The 16178-nt window shown below is 38.4% G+C and overlaps 1 protein-coding gene across 2 annotated transcripts in view; it reads right to left on the reverse strand.

Moving 5' to 3' along the window:
* GNPAT (glyceronephosphate O-acyltransferase) overlaps positions 1–16178 on the reverse strand; it is a 21417-nt gene continuing 5239 nt past the window's right edge. For both annotated transcript variants that reach the window (XM_051783867.1, XM_051783868.1), the window contains exons 3-16: positions 14981–15157; positions 14040–14169; positions 11728–11855; positions 11214–11289; positions 10468–10619; positions 10247–10377; positions 9336–9559; positions 6671–6916; positions 5915–5994; positions 3414–3554; positions 2410–2509; positions 2217–2310; positions 978–1039; positions 1–676 (exon numbers count right to left, since the gene is read on the reverse strand). In XM_051783867.1, the coding sequence (XP_051639827.1) occupies positions 633–676; positions 978–1039; positions 2217–2310; positions 2410–2509; positions 3414–3554; positions 5915–5994; positions 6671–6916; positions 9336–9559; positions 10247–10377; positions 10468–10619; positions 11214–11289; positions 11728–11855; positions 14040–14169; positions 14981–15157 (1785 nt within the window). In that variant the 3' untranslated portion in view covers positions 1–632. The remainder of the gene's footprint in view (positions 677–977; positions 1040–2216; positions 2311–2409; positions 2510–3413; positions 3555–5914; positions 5995–6670; positions 6917–9335; positions 9560–10246; positions 10378–10467; positions 10620–11213; positions 11290–11727; positions 11856–14039; positions 14170–14980; positions 15158–16178) is intronic.

Raw genomic sequence — 16178 nt, forward strand, 5'->3', positions numbered from 1 at the left:
CACGTTAACGGCGCTGCTTTAATTCAGTGTTTAAATATAACATTCATGAAGTAATTAAAATAATGCCAAGTTGCCTCAAAAAAAAAAAAAACCCACACCCAACCCAAACAAAAAAATACCAAAACACAAAATGCAAACCAATTAGCAGTCCTGGTTATTGCCCAAGGTTTGATTTGTGCTCTTCAGTCCTTATGAATGCCTTGCCTTGCATTTAGCCAGCCCGCAATGGTTTTTTTTCTAAATATTAATAGCAAGTCTGTCAACTCCGTTACATTTTCATATCCATGAAATATTTGAAACCAATCACATTCCTTGTTATAAGTTTAGAAAAACGTATTTAGGTAGCGATTACTGTTCACGTCTCTTTAAATATTTATCATTAAAAAAAGACAATGTTTAATTTGTTTTAAAAAACAAAAGATACTGAGGATACAAATACAACTCTAACCCTCACAGCAGCACCTCCTAAGCGGTCATGGAGAGCTGCCCAGCTGTAAAACACCTCTCTGCCTCTCAGCTTGCAGGCTCGCTGGGCAAGAGGGGAACCTTGCCCGCTCCCATCCCTGCTCCAGTGGGGCAGTGGTCCGTGTTCTCAGCAGGCACTTACATCCACTCACAGTATCAGGAACCACTTAGAGTCGTGCAGCCACAGGTTTCTGTACAGGTATCCGAGCATCTAACAAAAAAAAGGGTAAACATTCTGATCAACCTGCTATAAACACCATGCCATTTAACTACTTGTTACTTCATTTCTCTTGGTCATTGGTTTGCACAGTATGTGAAATAAAGAAGGGAGATTCAAAGCTGCAGCCAATGACACCAGAGAAAGTATCGTAAAAAAAAATATTACTAGGATTTTTACACAGTTAAATCTATGGAATTACTAGGGAAAAAGCACTACACCAAATGTATGTGCATTGTCCAAAAGTAATTTATAACTTGATAAGCTCTCTTCAAATTAATTAGAGAACACTTACCAAACATGTCCAGGATTTTACTAACAGCCTCTTGATTTACATTGTAAGTGAATCCATTCGACCTATAGTTACAAGGAAAAAAAAAGTTTTTTTCAATGAATATTTCTTATTCCAGTAATTTCTACACAAATATGAATTAAACCTGAATTAAAACCTGACTTAAAACATTTTCACAATTACATAGTATTTATATATTAATATTAAATTTTAGGACATCAGACTTCTACTCAAGAAGAGTTATGCTTTCTTTATCCTTTCTCTTGTTCACAGTCCCCATGCCTCCCTCTTCCCTCAGTTTTAACAGGGGACAACTGCAGGAAGAGAACAATTGTTTGTTTTCAATCTTGTATTTTTCAAGATTCTCTGAAACTGAACCAAATATTCATCTGGTGTCAAATTTTGTTGCACGCAATTTATTCCTTTTACTTGAAAGTGCAATTTAGGTATACACATCTATCTAGCACAGTGCCATGGCAGGGGACATAACAACTACAGTATTTCGTGCACTTTTCAAGAGCATTACAAACTTTAACCTATTTATTTCCTGAACGGAGGCATAAGGAAATAGCTCAGGGTCATCACCTGACAACTATGTTCTGTGAAACACTCAAGACACTGCAGGGACTTCCTTGGTCATACTTTTAAATACAGCAAGAAGCACCACAACACAAATTAATTTGATAACACAATAATGTGTATCACCATACTTTTGTATAACAATGGTGAATTTTAATCTTAGGCCTAAAAACTATGAACTGCTAAAAGACTTTAATGATTAAGCTTTCAGTTAAATTGCTTTGAGATGTCAGTGCTGAACTCCCCCAAAGCGGTAGTATTCCTGACTTTTGCTTACATTGCCTGACAAGGCTCATTGTAACACACAGAGTAACTCTCCTATTACAAATAAGCAGTTCTGTTCTTTCTGCTTATCAGAGCCTTGGGAGAAAATTTGAAAACCAAAAGGTAAAGGGACTCAGAAGCAGCCTACTAGTAAGTTAATGAATTTTGTTGCTAGGTCCTACAGAAGTCTTTTCACTATGAGGATGTGCCGTTCTACTTGTACAGAAAGGAACTACCAGGTCTTCACTATGATTCCAGAAATCCAGTCAACCACTATCTGACTGGTGCTCAGGCAGTTGGGGTTCTGCTGTTTTGTTTCATACTAAGAGCTCAGACATTAAGAATTGCCACTAAGACTACACACTGACTTCTACAGAACAAAAAGCCAACATTGCTTACATTTTCTTTTTCTTCACAGCACCTAGTTGCACAAGAGCTGCTAAGGCATTTTTCTGCATGTCAGAAGACAGGGCTTCATAACACTGCGTAACCCCTATGGAGAGAGCAGAAACAATTAAACAATTAAAATTTTTATAATTTTCTATTAACAGGCTACTCTTGTAAAATCATATTGCATAACAGCTGTACACACCCTTCTCAAGAAGTTGAAAAACAAAGTTGCGGACGCCAGGTATAAACTGCTTCTCAGTAAATGCTTCTTTCATTTCCTTTGAGAGGTATCTGAAAATTAACTAACATTTTAAAGAAAATTAGCATTCCTTTCTTTTTGATTGTCAGCTTGTTATGAATTACAAACAGACATGTCCTTGTGAGTAGTACTATTCCACTTTGAAAAGTGTAGGAGAGGAACTCAAAAGGTCACTACATAGGGCATCTGAAAGTTTTATTACTGTTTTACAGGCATGAGAATCCCAATATTAAAATAAGGTTCAGTATTTCTATAATAGTTATCTTAGACATTAATTTAACATTCCTGTTCTAACAACAAAAACCAGTTTAATTTCTGTAAAGCAATATGTGTTTCACAGATGGGAAAACTGGGCAAATCAGTACAGTTCGGCCCAAGTCATACATCAGATCATTAACAGATTCCACTATGTTAAACATCTACAGTCCCACTAATCCTGTGCTGACATACTTGAGATTTTAGCCTCCTGGATTTGTATACATTGCTTACTACAGGAATGTAAGTGTTTAATCTCTTTAAAACCTTGGAAAACCAGAAGAATTTAAAGAGATACAGATGTAATTAATGACTCCCATAAAAGCTATTAGATAGGAGATATAAACTCATTTCCACACCTGGGAGGACAGCCCACATAAAATGAATTAAGCAAGAGCTCCTGTAAAAAAGAACAATGAACCTGGTAGCAGCACACTCCCCAGGAAGCCTAAAAACCTACAATGAGCCATCACACTACAAGATAGTTACTACTTTAGTAACTGGAAACTGCTGAGTCAAAAGCTAAAATCAGGATCCCGGAGAGAGGGTGGTGTTTTACTGCTATTTTGTAACTCTTGCACTCGCCCACCATGAAAACAGTCACTATTTATGCTGTAGAAGTATCACAGCTCTCCTACTTTCCCTATAAAACACAGGAAAAAAAAAAGATAATTTTCAGAAGGACAACATACCTGGTAACCTTCCACAAAAGGTCTGAACATAGCTGACAAGAAAGACACCGTTACACTTCCTTTGTCAGTAGGGTAGATCTCCTGTTGACTCGTTTGAATGGCATCACATTTTGTGAGCAGAAAACATCCTTCCTCAAAATCCTGGGCGAGAGATGCATAACTGACATTTCAACATTTACAGGAAGTCCATTTCCCACAAAATCATCAACAGAAACCACAACAGGGCATGACTTTCATTTCTGAACTCAGTTCTCAAGAGACTTGAATCAATATTTTCCTACCTACCAGAAATAACCTTACAAAAAGGCAGTGGGAACATGTTCTTAAACACAGCAGTATCTTGATGCACAGCAGGCCTTGGCACAAAGAAAGTGGTTGTGGCTGCTATTGCAAAATCCTCCCTCAGGATTTTGTCAAAATAGGGTCAGGTTGTCTGATTTTTTTCTGTGAGTATTTCTTTTTTGTTTATCTATTATTAAAGTAAGGATTTGCCTTTACCTCATGTCCACTATTTGCAATAAATGATAATACAGTTCACTGACCCGCCCTCTATCAAAGAGACAATAAAACAGCCAAAAAGTTTACAAATTATGGAAATGTCAATGACAATACCATTTTACTGCCAATATGGGCATAAGGGGGAGGGGACACACACACAGATAACACAAGGGCATGGCACATAGACACGACAGACACATGAATAGAGGGGTGGGTAAGAGATTGCTTAACATTACAGCAACTCTTTCATCTGACTCCAGTAAAGTCAGTCATAGTCAGCCACCTTCCTGCTCCCTGCTATGTTCAGCCACTTCAAAAAAGCTACAAAATAAAAAAACCCTACAAATAAAACTAAACATAACTGTGCCAATCAGCCTTTCAAAAAAGCCCAATTCTCTTCTATATTAAAATCTATGAGATTTTAATATAGCCACAAGCCTTGAATATTCTTAGAAAAACTATGCTTATCTCTTTTCTAATGCAGGAAAGATCACAACTATCACCATCAGATATTTGGCCTTAGCATTGACAAAAATCCCATGTAACAGGTTTAAAATCCAGACAAAAAATTCCACATGGACTTAACAATATATATTGGGTATGATTTTGAACCAGTTTTTTTACTGATAAGCCTGTTCTCACCTGCATTTCAAGCTGGCTGGACCAGAGCCAGCTCCAACTCAGCAGGTTTGTGTACAAACTAACAGAGCAAGTCCTGCAGAGAGCAAGTGCTGCCCGCAGTGTTCCCGCTTTGCCTGTGTCCAGCTGTGTTGGGGTGCACACAGGCACACTGAGCCTTGCAGTAAGTACAGTAAGTACACAGGAACAGTACTGCCTTTGAGCTGATGGTTGCATGGGGCAGGAGGTAGAATGAGGGGAAACTATTTTCAAGAAAACAGGATGCAACTAAAGCTTCTGTAAGACTCTAAGAGGGACGCTGCTATGCCATAGGAAAGTTCTCACTTAAAAAGACTTCACAGGCTGCATCCCTCATTGTGCTCACAATGTACTACCTGACTCTCCACGAGCTAAATGCCAGTAATAAAAAGCTAAAAGGGCTCAACTATAAACCACCAAAATATTGAAAAAAAAGGTTTACTAATACACTGGAACATATAAACCTTCAGAGTTCAAGGCCTAAGAGGAACACCACACATTGTATAGACACTACAGGAGCAGATACTGCCACGCTGCGCAGTCAAGGAGAGGTGGGTACAGAGGCACACTCCAACAGCTGAGGCACTGGGTGTTATCGGGCCTCTGATAGCCCAGCCATCACAGACCACACACGTGGAGCTGTACAAAACAACTAATCACAGCAGCAGGAGAAGGGGTATAATCACCCAGAGGACAATAGGTACTTAAATTTAGAATTGCATTCTCTATTTGTCAAAGATAACGGCAGAAACCAGTAGGTCATTAGTTCGTATAATACCTATAGTTTCACTTTCACAAAGAGCAGCAGTGCCCCTCTGCTACAGAGTCTGCAAGAGCTTTCAGAAAAAATTATCCTAGTGTAACCTCAACAAGAACTCCAGTTTTGTTTCTGTGCTGACAGAACATACCCACTCTGTGACAGAATTCAATTAAATCTACATTAGCACTTTTTTTCTTCACTGCCCAGGGTCTTTTTCATAACTGCAGAGCAAGAGGACAGTATTTACACTTCATCTAAAAGACTGCTTTACATATATTTTTATACCTGTGCTGGAAAACTGGTAGCTTTATGCAAAAAAGGCAGACTTCTGCTACAGTTCATTTTAATAGTTCAGAATTGGGTAATTTCAGGGAAAAAAAGATTGCATATGCAACCTTGTGGATTCAGACTGTATTTTGCAACTAACCAAATGACCCCCTTTTAAATTCTACCTTCCACTTACAGATCAAGGTGATATCACCGTAGGAGTTTATCACACAGCACTTGTTTGGCAGAGCCCTGGAATCAGATGCTATTTTGGTTGGCTGCAAGTAAATCAGTATTTTTGTATAAAGCATGTTTTTACCTTCAATGAAATGCCAGGAAAGAAGATAAACTCATCAGAAAAAACATCTCTCAAGAAGCTGAAGCAGCTATAGACTTCCTCTGGAAAAAACATTGTAAAGTACTGTTGTTTAAAAACATAATTTAAGACATGCAAGTGAAAAGCCATTTATCCCTTATTTGAGAGAGTACCTACTTCAAATAAAGTATGGACTTGACATTAAAAGCATACATACATACACATACAGCAGAAACCACCACAACAGAACAGCAAGGACTCAAAGAACTTGATTCAACTGTTAACAAAAGGAAAGAGCAAGGAGTTGTAGCTTCTCAGAACATGCTTTAAATGCCACATAATCAGATGCTGCAAAAAAACTAAGGTGTGAATTCCGCAGAGTTCCTTTAAGTACCAAGTATTGGAAAACACTTAACTACTTCAGAAGCAATAGCGGGAAGAAAGATTGAGACCTGACTGCACTGTATAAATGCATGAGTTGCGTGCAATTTGGAACCCAGGAACTGAGATCAGCTCACCTTGCCCCTGCCCTCTCAGCACAATATACCTACTTCCAAAGGCATCAAAAGGTAAACAAACAAAAGAAAACAAGCAAACTACCCGCATGCCCCCCCAACACATCCACCGTAAGCCATGGGCCTTATCCCAAGTATAACGGTCTCAAATAGCTCCCTCTAGCAGTCACAGGAACCTCAAGCTCCTCTCACAGCTGATGGCACAAGGAGCAAAGCCAGCAGGTTCTCAAGAATCCAAATGTACCTTTTCTAAAGCTGGGTGTCATCTGCAAGGCAAGTGCCACCAGAGATGGACGCACAAACACGTTCAGCAGCTGGTTTCTGTATGTGGCACACATGAGGATGGCCAGGGCACGCTTGAAGACAATCTCCCCTATAGCTCCATCCTCCACTCCTTTGTCATTCAGGACCACGTGGCCATCGACAAGTTGAGCAACGTTGGAATGCAGGGTGAGGCCAGATAGGACTGCCTTTTTGGCACACAGGTTATCTAACAGGAAAACACAACACTCAGGAAGATGCAAAAGGGAGAATAACTCTACTGAAACAGCCTAAAATGCACCACTCTTTCATTAAGTTTTATCACTGAAGACCAATTATTACACCAAACATTCAGTTGGAGAGATGTTCCAAAACAATCCATACCAGGAACTGGCAGCCTAATAGTATGACACGGAGAGAACTAATTCTAGACATTTCTCTAATTCAAACACTTTAAATTCAAACACTTTAATTCCTTCCACTGGCTAACAATGACAAATGCTTCCTTTGTCTCTGGAACGAGTATTCTGAGCCTTCACATAAAAAGAGGTTTGATGGATACGTTCATCACTAAGGAAATGGAGACCATAATTCTGCTTAGGCATTTCTGACATTACAAGTTTTAAATCAGATGTACAGGTCCTTATAGCCCTTTTCATCAACTCTCATACACAAGGAAGGCCTCATGCCAAATTAAATTTATGGAAATCCTAACATAAGTATTGTAATGTAACATACCTGCTCAATGAGAAACTGGACTGTACTTAAACTCAAATCTCTTCCTGTTATGTAAGATAATCCTTTCAAAACGTCTAAAGTAAGGAAGTGTGTGGGTTGCACACTTGAGAATTCTCCCAAGGCAGGCATGAGTATCATAAACCTGTGAGCTTTGGTAAAGTTTTTTTGGTAGTGTGACACACCACAAACTTTATTCAGATAAAGAGTGGTATCTCTGCTCTTGAAAATATACTCACCCTTTTAGAATACCTTAGACTTTAAATACTATCAAAAGATTCCCTGCATCAAAATTGGAATCAATTTGGCATTCAAGGAAAGAAGCAATAAATACTTTTTACTGAATATTTTAATACATTTTGCATGTTCACAGCACCACAAGCATATCACATCAATATAGCCTCCGACAGAAAAACACGCCTATTCTTTTCCTTTAATACAGATTTCATGCAAAGTCTCCTTGCATCTTATTTATTCCTTCAGCCTACTTTATTCCAGTTTTGCTAAAGCTCCCAAGTTTCTCAATGCAATAGGAAGCAGAAGACTGAGCAAGTAATTCTGCAGTTCCTGTTTTGAATATAAAATTTCTAACAGTCAAGCAAATGTTCTGCCTGTAACAACCAATCTGCATCACAAAGGAAGAAACAACTAGCTGTTTGGAGACAGAAGAATGGACAGGGTACACATAATTGCTGACACCACCAAATTAGCCTTTAAAATGTATTTATTCTTTCAAATTACTGACAATCTAAACCAAAACAACAAACCTTGTTTCTATGCAACTGATGCCTTGAGCACAGCCAGCACACTCCAACAATTCCCCAACTATATCACAACCCTACTAAAGCAAATGCTTATTCACTGCTGCTAAGAAAATAAACAAAATAAATAAGCTAACCTGAATGTGGTATGTTGTTCAGTTTACTGTGCAGTAAGATTCTAAACATTGTTCAAATACTGTCATGAAATTCTTGATTTTACCAGTCTGGCAGAAGCAGAACTTGCCTGCTTCCCCTGCAGTGTGGATCCCTGAAAGAAGTGTTTTTTTTCCAGAAATGACAGAGTTCTGTTATACCAGTAGCCAGCTCCTATTTCTTTATTGCAGTAGTGAAAGGGATCCTTGTTTATATACAGGACTACAAAAGCAAAGATCCATGGTTTAAGTCTACCTACAGTGAAAAGGTAAATGGTGCATTACACAATATTTTTCTTTGCTAGCTTTACTACTTACATCCTGAGGCTCTAGAATTAATTACCTGTGTCACCCTGGCTCACAGAGGGAAGTTTAAAACAGAAAATCTGAAAGGACAATCAATCTTTCAGCAGCCTGCATATATATATTAAAAAAAAGAGTGTGTTTGTGTATAAGTATATAAATAAAACCACAAAGGAAGCCTTCTTTCCAAAAAGTCATCACTGTTTCTGGAGATAAAGTGAAATTTAAAAATTAACAGACAACTGAAGAGTTTTGATTTTTTCTCCCCCACTTGTTTCTGCTAGTTCTTTGCCACAGTAACAACTTACATCACAGTCAATATCAAGCAGTAAATGTAGCATTACACCAAGTTAACTGCTGCAGATCAGAAAATTGCCTGTGACTTCCATAGGGTTCAGAAAGATAGACACTAGACTAATGTCAGTATTCTAATACAAGTACCTTACCATCTCCCCCTCATTTAGGATATAATAGTAAAATATCTGTTCTCCTTCCACCTAAGAAATTTTCGAAGTAGTATCTTCTAAAGGTTAAGTCAAAACCTGTCAGGTTTTAGCATAATTTTTAGCATACCCTAAAATCCATTTACAACTCTGAGAAAACATTCTATAAAGCTGTCATCATACACTGCTTCCACAGAAATCTAATTTATCCTTCATAAGCAACAAGAGGAACAGAAAACACTTTTTGTGCATACCAGGCCATTCAATGAATCCTCCAAAAGTCCGTGTTAAGCCTTTAAGCCACAGGGTCTTTTCTAATAGAAGTTCAAATTCCATGGCTGGCAAATTTTGGAGCAGGAGAGCAGCAACTAGCACCCATGGGCTCAAAACCATGTTTTCTATTTGCAGGAGCTCCATTTTATAAGCTACGTCACTGACAAATTCCTGGATATCCTCCGATGGCTTTTGGGGAAGATGCCTGAAAAGAACAATGCAGTTCAAAGTAAAGAGCTCCAAAAACTGGAATATAAATCACACCCCCCTTCATTTCTTCCATATTGCTCCTAGACTCATAACTACTTTACAGCACCTAACATCTAGAGGGTGATTCTATCTCTGTGCTATGGTAGAACAGAAGTATAGAGCGAAACATCAGTAGCTTCATGACAGTACTTGAAGCACAGAACTCTGTATTGGTGCTGTACATTTGGTATCTTCAAATAAAATTCAAAAGCATTATGTTTTACATAACAAATTGCAAAAGCCACCCAATTCAGTCACAGCTACAGCTCCCTGAAACGTGGTCACTTAACAGTTTGCAGGAATAAAGCAGGAAGGGAGGGAAAGGTGGAAATTTTAAAGTGGCAAAAGCACTGAATTCTCAGAACATAGAGCTTTGCCTGGCTCACGCATCATCATTAAACGTTAAAATGGCATCTTCTCAACACAGGGCAAAGCCACGCAAGTAACAACCCATTTCAGAAACACCCATTCACAAGCATGATAAGCCTCTGCTAAGGCAAAACAGGTTCAGTGGTCTCAATAGTCAGACGGAGGGCAGCAAGAGAAGTTGAAAACAAAGTACAAGAGAACATCTTAATTATTTACATAGGTGAGGACTAAACAAGTGTTTTTCCTGTGCATACACCATGGAAAGATGCGGTACCTGGGAACCAAATTGTATGGGCACCGATTGATTCTCCCAGATGCCAAGGTTCTAAGGGACACCGGCTGGCCAACGTAGATATGTATGGTACCAAAATTGTCACTGAGGATTCTTCTGGCTTTTAACAACCCCTATGAAAATGGGAAGAGCAAAACTCAAATTTTGGTGCTACAGGGTGTGTATACATCCACTTATGTCCTGTTCTTAAGGAATTTACATACAGATGTAGATTCTTTGGGCTTTGGGACTCCTAGGAGTTCATATGCATAGAGAGATTCTTCTAATATCCTCTCATAACTGATGCTGATGGGAACAAGGTATGTGTCGAAGACTTCACGTTTAAAAAAGGGTTCCATCACAATGCTGAGAAGACCTGCAAATTGGAAAAAAAAAAAAAGTGCATCACCTGTCCTTTTCAAAGAGGGAAAAGAACTGCAATTTAACTTTGAAAAGGGTATCTCTGGATTTTAGAAACTGCTAACAGGTGTGCACTGTGCCTGTTCTCTCTTCAAGCAAGCAGAAGCACAAGATATTGCCCAAGCTTTAAAACAGAAGGTAAATGGGAGCAATGCTTTTAGATAGCTATTTGTGCTCTTTTCAGCAGACTGCTCTGTGGTCACACAGTATCTTCCTTTTAAAGATTCCCCATTACTTTTACAGTTAGATTACAATATTTCTCTGCTGGTCAGGAGATGCCTATTTTCTAGGAAGAAAAGGGTAAAGAGCAATTGAATTAAGTACACAATGGATAAAAGGGAGCAAAAGCAGTGGAGTGCAAGTGACATGTATTGCTGCTCTTTGTATGGCCTTGGAACTCCAACCATAATATTTTCCAGTGCTCTGACAGATTTTCCCAGTTTCCCATACTTTAACATCCTTTTCTATCTGAAGAGCTTACAAAGCACATAGCCAGTAATTAAAACACTAATAATAATAATAAAAAGTTCCACATTTTCAATAAACCTACCAAATTTTGGAGTCAGAGTCTTGGCAGTGCGGCTTCTAGTCCCTTCAAGAAAAAATTCAATTGGGGCATAGCCACTCTTCAAAAGTAAAACAAACAAACAAGCTGGTCAGAAAAAAACATTTATTCTTTATTGTCCACAATAGTTTTAAGTACTTCAAGTGTAAGTAAGTTATTTTTTTTAATGGAAGATATGCATGTCTAACTTCATTCATCTCTATGCCTATATTCATTCATTGTATTTGCCACACCATATAGTTAAATTAATGAAAATATTGTATCTGTCATGAGTTATGGGCACACAATCTAAAGCAACTGATAAGCAGTAATTTGTTTATCACTTACCACTGAACTGTAATAACAGAATAATTGTCTTCACCTACAGCAATTCTGACATAATCAAATCACCATGAAGACTTTCAATCACATACCCATAACAGCATCCTGCATATTTCACATGAATCATTCCAACAGTCTTTCTTAAGCATACATTTTGAGAGTTTAGTAATTTATTTACCCGCAACATTGTTTTTACATATTCAGCAAACACTGCCCAGTAGAGTCTGTTCCCACCAAAGGAACGGCGCATAAAAAAGGCACCTGCCCTTCGTAGCAGCTCACCAACTATTTTCATTCCTAGGAAATCTGAAAAACAATCAAACAGAAAACAAAACCACACATACAAAATTTATTGATTAATATCAGCCAGAAGAATCAACCATGTTCTCTAATACCCCAATTACCAGAATACAGAAAATCTCTTACAAGGACTCCATTGTTGCCAATATGCTTATTTGTCTTCAGATTGCCTAGCAAGACTTATGTAGACATGAATGGCACATTATAATATCCTTTCAATTTTTCGTGGTAAGCTGCATTCACTTAGAGCAATTTATTTTCATAATTTAGATGGCCAGAGTTCAACCATAATAAAGACTAAATTTTTGAAGTACATCGTCTCACTCATTTGTAGAAAAAAGCAGTTACTATTGAATGTATCCTAGAAGACACAGAAATTACCTGGCTAGTTAAACTACATTAGATCATTTATGATCCTGAATCATCACTTTGAGGGACGTACATCAAACCAGCTAAAATTTTCTGTAAATTTTTTAGTTTTAAGGAACGGTGGTCAATGCTTAACTTGTTAAAACCAGGAAACACTTAACTTTAAAAAATTACTTAAGGAAGCATTTAAAACAAGTCTAAACAGCAGCTGGCCATGTGCCACTTCAACCTCCTTGCCACTTCAATCCATGAAATACTTGAGAACAGTTATTCACTGAGATAAATTCACATTTCTAGCTGCATTGCTGACAATTACTGCCTTGAAGACATCATAGATGCCAGAAACATGATCCTAGCACCAGTTAGATTCCTGTTAATGTATTGCATGAGGATTTACCAGTGTTACTGACAACTGTTTACCTTCTCTTAGCTAATCCCCACAGATCTCTCTATATGCTACTTGAGGCCAAGAGATAATTAACAAAGCAAAGGCACTTACCACCTATATCAGGAGAGTGTCTTTCCACTCAGCACAAGTATCACTTTGAGAGTGAGTCTGTAAACCACATCTTGTGAACCTCTAACACGACATACAGTAAATACAACTACAACCACAGAGAACTGTATTTGCTCCAGAGGAATTAAAAATAATACACACATGCAACATCAAGCTGCAAGCCCCTAATTCTTTAGGAGAACTTTGACCTTGAAGCACCCAAAACACTTAAAAAAATGTTAATCATTAAAAAATCCCTGTAAGCTAAACTAATAGTATCATAAGATACCATTTTGAGGTCCAAAACTCAAAAAGACTCTAATCCAAGTCAGCAAAGGATTACACCAATACCTATGACAGCATGTGAGCAGATTTTTAACATAATAATGTAACACCTTGATCAAGGCAGCTATGAGACATTGACTTCTGAATTCACCAGAATCTAACCTGCATCACCCAGATGCCAACTCAAAGAACATGGGAATCTCATCTTCCATAGCAAGCACATTCTCCCAGCTTCTGCTGGTTTTCTACTGGTCTTTCCAACCTCTTGACAGGAAAAGTAGACTACAGTAAAGCAGTAGGTTCCCAGATCTTTTCTAGCTTACCTGTACATATTACAGTGCTGCACCAGACCTTAAGGTGGTTTTCTGCCTGCTTAGAAGACCTGGTTGATACCCGAGACTTCCAAGATCAGGCTTCCCAGTTAAGTGCTTACAGAGTCCAGGTTTTCAAAACACATATTAACTCAGAACACATTTATTGTTCAAGTCTTCAAGAATTGTTTCCCACAAATATACTGGATTTGTCTGCGTCAGAACTAAATATGTCCAAAATCCTGACCTCTGACATGAAATTTTGCTTCCCAGCCAGCTCTGCTCTCAGCATTTCACATAACAGAGTTATGCCAATGCTTCAAGGGAATCAGTCACAGTGGCAACAAACACAAGGTGGCTGGCACTTCATATCTGGCTACTGTGATTGCACTTAAAACTGTATAATGAAGTATAAAGAAGTTCTGCATCCACAGTAGCTCTTGGGCAAGTTTTTGCCTGTTCCCAGGCCATAATAGCAATAGAGAAGTTGCCTTTGTAACTCTTATATTTGCCCCAGCCTTGGGCAGATGGGGTACTCCTGGGTGAACTTGCTATGAAAAAAAACTCAGCACCAGTGAGAAGCTTTCAGACATTGTAAGCCTCTCCCCCAAGGAGGCTTTAACAAGACGTATTTGGAACAGATGTTAAACACAAATACTTGTGCAGCTACCATACCCCTTGCTACCGATTCTCCAAATCCTGAAAACATTGTTAAAAGAACATACTTGCCTATTCCTGCAGCAATGACAGGCAAAGCCAAGTCATACGTATATAGCAAATAAGACAGCATCAAAAAGTCTACATAGCTTCGGTGACTGGGCAGCAGTACAACTGGATGCTCCTGAATGGCGTGTTGCAACTAAAAAAGAACAGTGCAAACAATATTGTTCCAGTATTTACCAACTGACTGTTGAAATTTGCAAATGTAAACTTTCACTGGGCTTAAGACAAACAGAAACTGATTCGTTTGGGTGGTTTCTCTGTCCACACACTCTACACCTTTTTCAGCACGGAATCCATAGGAAATTTGGAGCAATTGTTTCCAGACTAGCAACCTGTGGTTCACAGGTATCACAGGACTCAAAAACTAGGGCCACCTCATTATGTGATAGTCTAATTAAAATCCCTCTAAATGGGGATGAAAAACCAAATAGGGGCTATCAGGACTGGCATTGCTGACTTCCAGGGAATACAGTACACCCTCCAAAACAGCAGCATCCTGAAATGAAAGAGAGAGACAATGGCTCCCAGGAAACTGAAGCAAACCTAAAGCATCTTCTGCCTCAGAGGTGCTGTGTTTCGCTACCATTAGTCGTATGAAGGTTTTGCAGAACAGCCAGTCCACTCAGCCATGTAACATTGTTTTCACCCCCAATTCAGCTAAAAGTGTTATTATTTTATAGTATGATATAGAAAAGACTCTTTCAGTGGCTGATCTAACAGAATCATGGGCACATGGCATTCCTTACCATAGAAAGCATTTGGAAAATGTACAAAAAGTCCTATTTGCTGTTTGCCTCTAAAATACTTATATATCATGTCTCTTTCCTCCCACATTTGTTAAGAAATACCAAAGGGTATTTTTCATATTTTTTACTTAAAGATTAGAGTTCTTGTCTAAGTGACTGGTATGAAAATATTATAACTTTTTCTCCCCCACCGGTACTCACTCTCTGCATTCCTTCTTCATTCACACAAACTCTCTGGAAAAGCTGTTTAAATATTTTGCTCAGAGTAAAAGCAAAAAATCTGACAGCTCCTAACTGCATACGGTGGCCCATCTCATCCAGGATTTCCGTGGCTTCTTCTTGAATAATATCAGGTGATTCTCCCATCTCTTTGGCTAACTAAAGAGAAACAAAATAGCAGTGAGAAGTTGTTCCCTTCCCCTTGTGCATGCACACCATTCTAATGTGCCACAGCTACTATGGCAGAACTACTGCAATAGTCCACAAGAGTTTATTTTATGTGATAGGCATTTATCTAATTATACAGAATCTGTTCGGTGTTTGTCAACACGAGAAAGCCAAGTGAAAGCTGTCCAAAAATCAAGAATGGGCTTAGATGTCAATGGCAGGGGGAAGGGTGTGCAATGATTTCCCCCCCACACCAAACACACCATCTGAATGTGTTAACTTGTAGCATGGACAGAGGAGATTTAAGTTCAAAGAATATTTCCTATATTATCCGTCTAAAGAAGGCTGTGTGCATTTTTCTTTGACTAGTAAAATTTAACCTACATTTGCAGAGATAATCACAACGGAAATATTTTAAGTGCATTTGGGTAAGAGTTTATGGAGAACCTCAGCCCTGTCACACTTCAATTTCTTGATAATGTATTACTTTGGCAATGGGTAGCTGAATTGCATACAAAGCACTGTCTCTACCAACTGTGCATATTAATGACTTTTTTTCTGCTGCCATGCTCATTCTCTTTTGAAGTTTCTTAAAACAGATTTAAATAATGGTCATCCCTCCTATTTGATACTTTGAATCTGTGAAAAGTTAAGCCTTTTACTATTATGGAATAGGGAATATGACTTCTACTGAACAGAGAGGAGGAAAGAGAAGGAATGGCAGAAGAAAAAGCCACCAAAAAAAGCACAGCTCTGTTTAGAAGCCAGCACTGTTTACCTATTATTTCTGTTTTGCGACATATGTGAAAATCCATCTCCTCCATCATATCTACTGTTTCAGTTGTGTTTTCTTAAATGTGTTATCCTTCATCCTAAGTATTTCCACATGTAGTTTTAACTGATTACTTTAAATGCTTAAAGAAGTCAAAAGCTGCTTTCACTTCAGCCTAAGAAAATCAATTTCTCTTAGGAAGCCAAAAAGTTTTTCTTGTTATTCACTAGGGAGAGATAC

This window comes from Manacus candei, unplaced genomic scaffold, assembly GCF_025592945.1.
Source record: "Manacus candei isolate 608988 ecotype Guabito, Panama unplaced genomic scaffold, ASM2559294v1 h1tg000017l, whole genome shotgun sequence".
In the NCBI taxonomy this organism is placed as follows: domain Eukaryota; kingdom Metazoa; phylum Chordata; class Aves; order Passeriformes; family Pipridae; genus Manacus; species Manacus candei.